Consider the following 10,979-nt stretch of genomic DNA (forward strand, 5'->3'; position numbering starts at 1 on the left):
TATTTTACTCTAAAATATTTCTTTCACCTGTCACCGCTCTTCGGCTCTTAAATTTACGTCAATTGACCCTTCGTCTTGTCGATAAGGTCTTATTGGCTTTTATATGAGGGTACGGGGTGTCACAACAGTGCAACATGGAACTTGGCTAAAGTCCCAAGCCCATGACAGTTGGTATAAGAGCAATGCTTTCTAGAGCTAGGTATCACACGGTGAAGATCGAGAGAGAGATGGCGTCAATTGCTAAACAATCTACTATGAATCAAGAAGGTAGGGAATCAAGAGCTACCACTAAGAGAGGTATTCCAAAGATGCTTTGTCTGCACTAGAAAGTCGAGTCATTAGGATTGAAGTTGTCATGGGAGAAACTCAAGACAAACTTGACGAGATCGAGACCAATATGGAATAGGTGGAGACAAATGACGCTGACTTATGAGAACGCATAAACGATGCGGTGGAGACAAATGACGCTGACTTATGAGAACGCATAAACGATGCGGTGGAGACATTAACGCATCATGACATAGCATTAGAGGAGTTGATTTTAGCCATGTGACAAGAAATACTGGAACTTTGAGATGAGATGACATCTCTAAGGGCAGTCACACCAGGTGACGGGCCTGGTGCATCAACAAGTACGACCTTAAAGGTACCAAAACCCAAGGAATTCCTAGGCAAGTGAAAGGCCAAGGAAGTCGACAATTTCCTTTAGGAAGTTGAGCAATACTTCAAGGCTGTGGGCATAACGGACCATGCCCTAAAGGTTAATATAGCTACCATGTATTTGACCAATATTACCTTATTGTAGTGGAGGCAACACTGCGGTGTTAAGCTCAGGGGAACTCGCATCACGACTAAGGAGGAGTTTCATAAGGAATTTTGAAAGTAATTTTATCCTGAGTATGTGGACGACGAAGCTCGTGGAAAGCTTAGGAAACAGTCACAACATAGTACGATCAGGGAATATGTTAAACAATTCTCTAAACTTTTGTTGCAGATCAACAAATTTGGTGAAAAGGAAGCACTTTTCTTGTTCATGGATGGACTCAAACCATGGGCCAAACTCAAACTTTAAAGGCAGAATGTGAAGAACATTACTGAGGCCATCAATCTTGTCGAATCTTTGGTGGAGCTGAAAAAATACGAGAACAAATCCTCTAATCCTACCAGGGCCCAAGAGAAGGGGAAGAACATTAGAGATAGGGATCAGTATTCTAAAGGTAAGAAAAACAACTACAAGAAGCCAACAGTCACGAAGGCTGCATTCAAGGATAAGAAAGAACCACCAAAGCCATGTTTTCTTTGTGGAGGGCCACGCTAGGTCCGTGAATGTCCATAGAAGGCCAAACTTGTGGCCATCGCTCACGAAGAGGATGAGCAAGATCCGAAAGCATGGAAACTAGGATCAATAGTCTTAGGCGTAATCTAACAAAAGAGATTGGCTAGGAGATAGGGTCTCATGTTTACTGACATTGAGATTAACGAACAGAAGATAAAGGCATTAGTGGATACTAGAGCCTTAAATCTGTTCTTGTCAGATGACGCTGCCAAACGATTAGAAGTCAAACTTGATAGGGGGGTAGGCTATATCAAGATGGTAAACTCAAAGCGAGTTTCAAATCGGGGGGTAAAAAGATAGAGGTACAATTAAGAGCTTGTCGAGATAATCTTTATGGATGATTATGAATGCGTCTTAGGTATAGGATTCCTAGATCAACTCAATGCATTGCTCATACTGTTTACCAATTGTATCATCATACTTGACTCAAGGATTCAGTGTGTAGTACCAGTTCGACATGGACGTGGGACTGACTCGAAACTACTCTCTGCCATGCAACTGGCAAAAAGGGCAAAGTTCGAGGGGGAAACTTTCACCACCGTTCTCAAGGAAGAAAACTAGGCGATTGAACACACGAAGGCACCAATGGAGGTATTGGAGATGCTGGAGACTTTTGGGGATGTGATGCCCACTAGTCTACCGAATAGACTACCCCCATAAAAGGGAAATCGACCATCACATAGATTTAGTGCTTAACATACACCCACCAGCACGTGCACCGTATCGCATGTCACCACCCAAGCTTGTCGAACTCAAGAAGCGGCTAGGCGAACTCTTCGATGTAGGGTTCATTCAGCCACCTAAGTCACTCTATGGTGCCCTAGTTCTATTCTAGCGAAAACACGATGGAACTTTATGTTCATGCATCTATTATCGAGCATTGAACAAGCTCGCAATCAAGAACAAGTATTCGATCCCACTCATTGTGGGCTTGTTCGATCAATTAGGTGGACCCAAATGGTTCACCAAGCTGGATCTACAATCTGGATACTACCAGGTACGTATCATAAAGGAAGATGTACCAAAAACAGTGTGTGTGACACGTTACCGATTGTATGAATTCCTCGTCATGCCATTCTGTTTAACCAACGCACTAGTAACGTTTTGCACCGTAATGAACAAGGTACTTCAACCATTCCTTGATAAGTTTGTAGTTGTTTACTTAGATGATATTGTGATATACTCCAAGACGCTGGAAGAGCATGTGCAACATATTAGACTTGTAATGGAAAAGCTAAGGGAGCATGAGCTTTATAACAAAAAGGAAAAGTGTTCCTTTGGTATGCAAGAAATCCCTTTCTTGGGACACATCATTGGAGGTGGAAACATACGAATGGATCTGAACAAAGTCAAGTCTATCCTAGAATGGGAACCACCCACAAAGGTAACGGAATTAAGATCATTCCTAGGTCTTGCAAACTACTACAAGAGATTTGTTAAGGGTTACTCTGCAATCGCCACACCACTTACCGACATGCTAAAAAAAGGGATCACTTGAAAATGGAGTACACGAAGTCCGCAAGCCTTCGATACCCTAAAGCAGACAATGTGTGCAGTACAGATCTTAGCCTTGCCAGACCACACCAAATCATACGAGGTGCATACAAAAGCTTCAGAGTTCACAATAAGAGAAGTGTTAATGTAAGAAAGACATCTTGTGGCTTACGAAAGTCACAAGCTCAACGACATAGAGAAAAGGTACACAACCAAGAGAAAGAGATGACTGTTGTAATATATTGTCTTCAAACATGGAGACATTATCTTCTCAAAGCACCTTTCGTGGTTATGACAGACAACGTAGCTACATCTTATTTTCAGAACCAAAAGAAACTGAGTCTTAAGTAAGCACGATGGCAAGACTTCTTGGCAGAATTCAATTATTGACTTGAGTATAGGTCAGGGAAGGCCAACATAGTGGCAAATAGACTTAGTCGTAAGGCCACACTAGCAGTTGTAAACGAGGCTCAAGGAGCTATCGTGTCGCGCATCAAAGAAGGGTTATCATATGACATAGTAGCATAGACATTGATGGACTACGCAAAGGAAAAAGTATAATAGCCCCCAGTATTTCGTTGTGCGTTCAAAACAGGCTATTATACACCAAGGGCCTGAGGCCTTATGTGCCATCCTATGGCAAGCTTCGAAGGGAGATACTCAAGTAGTGTCACGAATTGACTTGGGTGAGACATCCAAGAATGCACTGGACATTGGCACTTGTAGAACAGGGATACTACTGGCCACAACTACGCAAGGATGTGGAAACATATGTATGAACATGTCTTGTCTACCAACAAGACAAATCAGTGCAAAGGAAACTCATAGCGTTACTACAACCACTACCGATTTCGAATCGACCATGGGAAAGTGTGAGCATGGACTTCATCATGGGAGTTCTTAAGGTGAATGGATTAGGAAGTATCATGGTCATCGTGGATCACTTCTTGAAATTCACAACATTCATCTCCACAAGTTGGGAGTGTCTAGCAACGGAGGCAGCTAAACTCTTCATGACAAACGTTGTCAAATACTAAGGGGTTCCGTTAAGCATAGTAAGCGACAGAAAAGCATGCTTCATAGTTAAAGTTTGCTTTGAGTTGTTCAAGATGATAGGATCGCAGCTCAATTTCTTAACCAATTTTCATCCACAGTCGGATGGTCAGACCGAAAGGGTCAATGCTATGCTGGAGATTTACTTATGACACTTCATGCAAGCCACTCAAACTGACTGGCCGAAGTGGCTAGATATTGCTCAATTTTCTCATAACCTACATCGTAGTGAGGCAACAGGAAAAAGTCCATTCGAGATAGTGACTGAATAGTAGCCTCTTACACCAAGTCATATTGCTGTCAGATACATAGGGGCAATTACCTACAGCTTACAAGCATGCGTGCAGATGACAAGAGCAGCTTGATCTTGCTCGTGCATGCTTACTTAAGGCTACTAATTGCACCAAAAAATGGGTTGATCAGTCTTGGAGAGAAGTTAGTTTCGATGTTGGAGACTTGGTACTCGTTAAACTACACGTAGTACTCAAGGACAAAGGACTCCAAAAGGGACTATTAAAATGATACGAAGGGCCTTACAAAGTGACAAAATGCTTTAGTCCCGTGGCATACAAACTTGATATGCCACCTAAGCTGAAAATCCATCCAATCTTTCATATAAGTATACTGAAACCATATCATGTGGAAAAAAATGATCCAAGCCACGGACAGGGTAAGAGAGCACCCTAGGGGTACGCTCAGCATACGAAAAGGAGGTGGACTTCATTCTCACTAAAAGGGTGTTGCTCGAAAAGAACTAGATGGGAATTAGCATCAATACCTAGTCAAATGGAAGAGGCGTTCTAATCAGCAACGAGGACGTTGTCGAAATCAAGTAGGGAAGAATGACATGACATGCGAGTCCAACCCAACCAACCATCGGACCAACATGCAAATGTAGGGTTCTAGTGAGCAGGCAGGAAGGCAAGTTAAGAAAGGGCTCCACATCATCGAGCCTTAGTAGGCCTGATGCGCTATTTTGGCATCAAGGCCATGCATGTGTAGGTAATGTGCGGGCCCCCTATTCAGTAGTGGGCCACATGTGCTGCTGGGCTATGCACATCACACTAGCAGGCCATGCCTCGTACATTAGGCCGCACTAGCAGCACAACTTGCATGTGTGTTGTGCGCCAAGGGAACCCTAGTACCTAAAAATTAGGCACCCCACTACGACAGCCATGTGACAGTGCACCCTTGATGCAGGCTGTGCCCAGTGCACCTAGAGTGCACGTATACCTACTGCACATAGCGCATCCCAAGGCACGTACACCTGCTGTGCACCCTAAGGAGCACCACTGTTGGACTAGTTCTTCAAAGGCGATCTAATTGAGAGGAATCACATGGGCTGAACGGGGGTTGCATTCCTTAGGCTGAAGCTAGGGTTGGAAACTTACTCAACAAGCTAGGGAATATTTCCTTAGTTATATGTTTACTTTACTTGCACACCAAGGAAACTTAGGTTAGATATTTTGTTGTTTTATTTTACTTACACCCCAAGTAGGCTAGAGGCTATAAATAGCCACCTTAGGTAGACTTTTCTTTTCATCAAGCAATTTACTTTGTGCTTAGATCTTAAATACTTTATTTTTCTCTCATTGGAGCAATAATACCTATTTATTCTCCTTAATCTCTTTCTTCATATTCATTCACTGTACGTTTCCGCACCGATCATTAATAAACCTCGTTAAAGCTTGCGTAGTCTTACGAACATGAGACTATAGCATCGCACGAAATTTGGCTAAAGTCCCAACCCCGTGACACAGTGATAATGCCTGTGGTCCAGAATTCTATGCTAATGCTATTGAGCATGACAATGGCATGCCTTCGTTCGAGGTTATCAAGTACTTTTTGGTGCTCATACTATTAATCTATTTTACTATACACTTGACATTGAGAACGACGAATACAACCAATTTGTGGATGGCAACGTTGATTTGGATGCAGTTTTGGGCACATTAGCATTCTGGGCGTTGAATGGAAAATACACAAGAGTGTCTTAATGTCATTTAAAGCTAATGCCATAGATATTGACTACAAGGTGTGGTATCATTTCTTAGCTGTAAAGTGCTACCTATGAAACACTTGAGTGATGTAGCCGAGGATCGAGCAGTTCTCTTGTACGCCATTATGATAGGAAAGTCTATTAACATCAGGTAGTTGATCTTCAACAACATTATCATGTCAGCTCGTTCACCACGTGATGGATTATGGTATCCATCCTTGATAATTGCCTTATGCCGTCAAGCCGGAGTCGTTTGGTAACCTAATGAAGAGTTGCTACATCCAAAGATTCCATTAGATAGTGGAATCATCCATAGGTTTCGTATGTGTGAGCACACTGCTATTGGAGGTAGTTCATCTATTGCACCTTAACCACTACAGCATACCCAAAATCTCCCCATGGCTTAGTGAATAGAAAGGCTTGAGAGTCGTTTGGACCATCAAGAAAAGTGCTTCAAAGCCATTGAGCAAATGATGAGGGCATATGACAAGCATGTTAGCATGGACTTAGCCACTTTCCCCACACTGCCCGTTGATCCCACCCGAGATGAGGATGACGATGTTGCTACAAACGAGAATGATGATTGACTTCATCCATAAGCTTAAGGGAGTTTCTCTTTCTTTACTTTCAGTAACATTGAAGATAATGTTAACTTTAAGTTTAGAGTGGATTTGAACTTTTTATATTTTTATGTTTTATTTATTTAAGTATTTTCTTTAATTTTCTTGGCCTGTTAAATTATGAATGTGTGAAAAATGAAACTAGAGTACATGCACCATGAAATTGACTTACCCATCCAATGATGAAATCTAGTTGTCTTGCTATTCTTGTACTTTTAGTAAGCATGAATAAAGTTGATGTAATATGTTGAATTCTTATGTGTAGCAACACTATAGGATTAAATTTTTACAATTAAGCACTTCATCTTGATAACTCCATTTTATAAAGTTATCTTGCATACTTTTGAGCTTAAAAATGACTAATGTCTTTTTGTTTTTAATTAATTTAGGCCTTGTTTTTATATTTTTCTTAGTATTTACTTTATGCATGCTTTCGTAGTTTAATTAAGAAATTTGAGTTTATTTTCATGTTATCAAGTTTTATTTGTATCTTATATTGATTGTGCTATATGTTGGTGAAGGTGAAAAAGAGCTTGGAAGTCAATTTGCAAAGGATCATGCACTTTTGCTTAAGTTGACCTTAGACCATGTTGCAATAATCAGAGCATAGCTTAAGCTAAAAAACTTCGATCAACACAATTCTTGGACCTATGGAAAGCAAAGAGCAAGAGTTACAATTTGATGTTTAACACTTCACCCAGTTCAGAAGGGATCATAGTAAAAAATGTAGAGGAATTTGACTGAATGCAACATATTGCATAGTGCTAAACAGTAAATTTCTCACTACAGCGATATCCATTTTGGCTACAGTGAGAATCCATTTTGGCTATAACAAAAACACGTCATTTAATGAGAAATTTCTACATGGGTTTTTATAGCTAGGGTTGAAAGTGGGGGGTATAAATACATGTTTTTGAGCTGAGAAAAAAGAGTTTTTGAAAAGGAAAAAAAGAGGCAAAAAGAAAACCTTCTACAAACAAAAAAAAGGAAAATAGAGGATTCAAGGATTTCTTGGGCGCTTCAATCATCTACATCAGCTCATTTTTCTCTCACTAGTTCTATCTTTCTCTCTCAACCTTTTATTGTAGAAATGAATATTTTTATGAAAATATTGGGTTTTGTATTAAATATGCTGATCTAAATTTCCACTTTTATGATTGTGGATAATCTCTTCTTGTAGTTTGGATATTTTAACTTCATTTTACTTAATATTAATGGGTATTGTGTTGTTTATTTCAATCTATGCTTATTGCTTCTCATTGCTTGAACAACAATTAGATTGAGTTAGGTCTCTAAATGCAACTTGACAAAGAGAATTTAAAATAGATCAAGGGTTTAAATGGCATGTGTTCAATTCGTTTAGAGCTTAGGTGATTTGATGAGTATTTAAGATAAAAATATACTTAAATACCATGTGCAGCCAAATTTAGAGCATAAGGTTAGTGAACTTATCTTAATTAATTTGCATAAACATATGGAAAATTAATTAAGATAGGTAGGTTTACAATATCTCGACAGAGAATTGTAGATAAATTTGGACTCTAGGCTAATAACCAACCCATTGATATAAGTATAAAGAGGAAGATTAAATTTAAATGAAAGATAGTGTAATTCCACAATCCTATGTTTTACTTCATTGGTTCTTTAGACATTTTTAGAATTAATTCATTAGTTTAGCTTGGTTACTTTAATTTCAGTTTTAACTAATTTCAAATTAGATTTACTTGGATAAGATTAGGGTGCTAAGTTAGATACAATTCCCTGTGGAGACAACAAGTTATTTACTACTGTATTACTTGTGCGACACGTGTGCTTGTGTGTATGTAAAACCTGCAACAAGTTTTTGGCACCGTTGCCAGGGAGTTGTTTTTCTATTCTTTGCTAATATTAATTCCAAGCAAACTAGTCTTAATTCAAGCTTTATTTCCTTTATTTTCAAGCACTTTTTAGCTAGTGTATGAAAAGAGTAAAGAGCTTGGAATTAATCCCTTGCGATTCAAAATCAAGAAGACTTTTTGGAGATTACTTAAACTAAACTCTCAAAACTCTAATGAATCATATACAATGGCTGAGAATTGAGATGAGCAACAAATTCAAGGACATGTAGTTGACAATCGATCATTGAGTGATTATGTTGTTCTATTAGTCCATGGACTTCATTCAAGCATTCAAAGGTCAACAATTCAAGCTAATAATTTTGAGATTAAGCCAGCTATCATCCAGATGATACAAACATCAATCCAATTTGGAGGCCTATCAAATGATGATCTTAATGCTCATATTGCTAAGTTTTTAGAGATTTGTGATACCTTTAAGCATAACGGGATCACTGATGATGCCATTCGGTTGAGGTTCTTTCCTTTCTTGCTATGGGGCAAGGCAAATGTTTGGTTGAACTCTCTCCCTATGGGGTCTATCACAACATGGGATGATCTTGCGGAGAAGTTCTTAGCTAAGCTTTTCCTTCCAGCAAAGATGGCAAAGATAAGGAACGACATTACGTCCTTCACACAATTTGACTACAAATCTTTGTATGAGGCTTGAGAGAGGTATAAAGACTTACTTTGGATATGCCCACACCATAAGCTTCCCAAGTGGCTACAAGTGCAAACATTTTACAATGGGTTGTTTAATCCCATTAAAACTACTATTGATGCAGCAGTTGGTGGTGTTTTGATGGCTAAGTCTATTGATGACGTTTATGACCTTTTGGAGAAAATGGCAACCAACAATTATCAGTGGCACTTAGAGAGGTCATTACCAAGGAAAGTAGCTGGAGTTCTTGAGTTAGATGTAATCAATGATTTAGCGGCTCAAGTTGCTGCTCTTACTAAGAAATTTGAGATAGTCAATGTTCAATCTATTCAAAGTCCTTTTGTCAACTATGATTGTTGTGGAGATATGCACGTAACAAAGCATTGTCTAGTGAGGTTGGAGTCGGTTCATTTCATGGGGAATTGGTAACAAAAAAAACCCATACTCCAATACATATAATCTAGGGTGGAAGAATTACCCCAACTTCTCTTGGAGCAACAATCAAAGTTCTTCATTAACTCCACGACCACATTTTCCTCTAGGCTTTCCAAAACAACCTAGACCCTTAGTGCAAGAAAAGAAACCAGCCATGGAAGAGTTGCTCATGCAATATATGGCTAAGACAGATACTCTTATTCATAGTAGGCAGTTTTTTTGAAATATCTTGAGACTCAAGTGGGGCAATTAACCAACGCTATCAACAATAGGCCTCAAGGGACCTTACCAAGTAATACTAAGCCAAATTCGAGGAGGGAAAGCAAAAAACCTTGTTCGGTAGTATTCCTTCAAAGTGGGAAAGAGGTTGGTAGTAGTAGTAAGCAAGAAAGGCCACAAAAGAAGCCAATTGAGAGTGAATCAGAAGTTGGAAAGTTAAACAAGCAAGTGCAAATCAAGGATGCACCGGTAACACACCCTCTTCCTCCATTTCCTCAACGCTTCCAGAAGCAAAACTTTTATGTTCAATTTCATAAATTTCTAGAGGTATTCAAAAAGCTCCACATTAACATCCCCTTTGTTGAAGCTTTGAAACAAATGCCTTCATATGTTAAGTTTTTGAAAGATATCTTAAGAAAGAAAAGGAAGTTGGGTGAGTATGAGATAGTGGGTACTCATTGAAAAGTGTAATACTATTATCTAGAACAAGCTTCCATCGAACCTAAAGGATCCATGGAGTTTTTCAATACCTTGTGCTATTAGTGGTTTTAAATTTTTTAAAGCTTTGTGTGATCTAGGTGCTAGTGTGTCACTGATGCCTTTGTCCGTTACTAATAAGCTTGGACTTAAGGACATTCAACCTACTACAGTCACCTTGCAATTAACAGACAAAATAATTTGGCACCTGATTAGCATTATAAAGGATGTGGAAATTTTGATTGACTTCCTTGTGCTTGAGATGGAAGAGGATGTGGAAATTCCTTTAATCTTGAGACAACCTTTCTTGGCAACTGTAGGTGCACTCATTGATATAAAAGAAGGCAAGACAACTTTCAGAGTTAGAAAGGAGGTAGTAGAGTTCAATATTTTCAATGCATTTAAGCATACTGCTTCTTTAGTTAGTTGCTTTAGAATGGTTATGGTGGATGAGGGCAAGGATAAGCCTATTTTTTCACCTATTAATGATCATGCACCAACCTTTGGGTTAAAGCTGCTACCTCCACAAATCAAAACCGAGTAGTCACATGAGGAGCATTGTCCACCACCTCCTAATTGTCTTGATTTCATGTTGGATAGCAAGTGTCACTCATCAATTCTAGCTTCAAACTTTTTCCATGGAAATGTAACGCAAAAAGGATGGGTCCTTTTAAAGTGATCAAGATCTATTCATGTAGGATAATAGATAGAGAATAAGGCCACTTGAGCATTTATGGTTAATGTAATGAACATCAAGCCGTATGTTGTAGATGAAGAAATGCAAAATGGGGTGCCATAGTCAAGCTAGTGA

At 39.2% G+C, this 10,979-nt stretch overlaps 1 protein-coding gene across 1 annotated transcript; it reads left to right on the forward strand.

Annotated features, from left to right (window-relative positions):
- Positions 1–8,725: 8,725 nt before the first annotated feature.
- On the forward strand, positions 8,726–10,712 carry LOC148763606 (uncharacterized). The gene is made up of 4 exons (XM_088804594.1): positions 8,726–8,980; positions 9,089–9,409; positions 9,683–10,142; positions 10,270–10,712. The coding sequence occupies exons 1-4, from the start codon at positions 8,726–8,728 to the stop codon at positions 10,710–10,712; spliced, it is 1,479 nt and encodes a 492-aa protein (XP_088660720.1).
- The last annotated feature ends 267 nt before the right edge of the window (positions 10,713–10,979 follow it).

This window comes from Theobroma cacao, chromosome 3 (assembly GCF_053813885.1).
Source record: "Theobroma cacao isolate CCN51 chromosome 3, ASM5381388v1, whole genome shotgun sequence".
Lineage (NCBI taxonomy): Eukaryota > Viridiplantae > Streptophyta > Magnoliopsida > Malvales > Malvaceae > Theobroma > Theobroma cacao.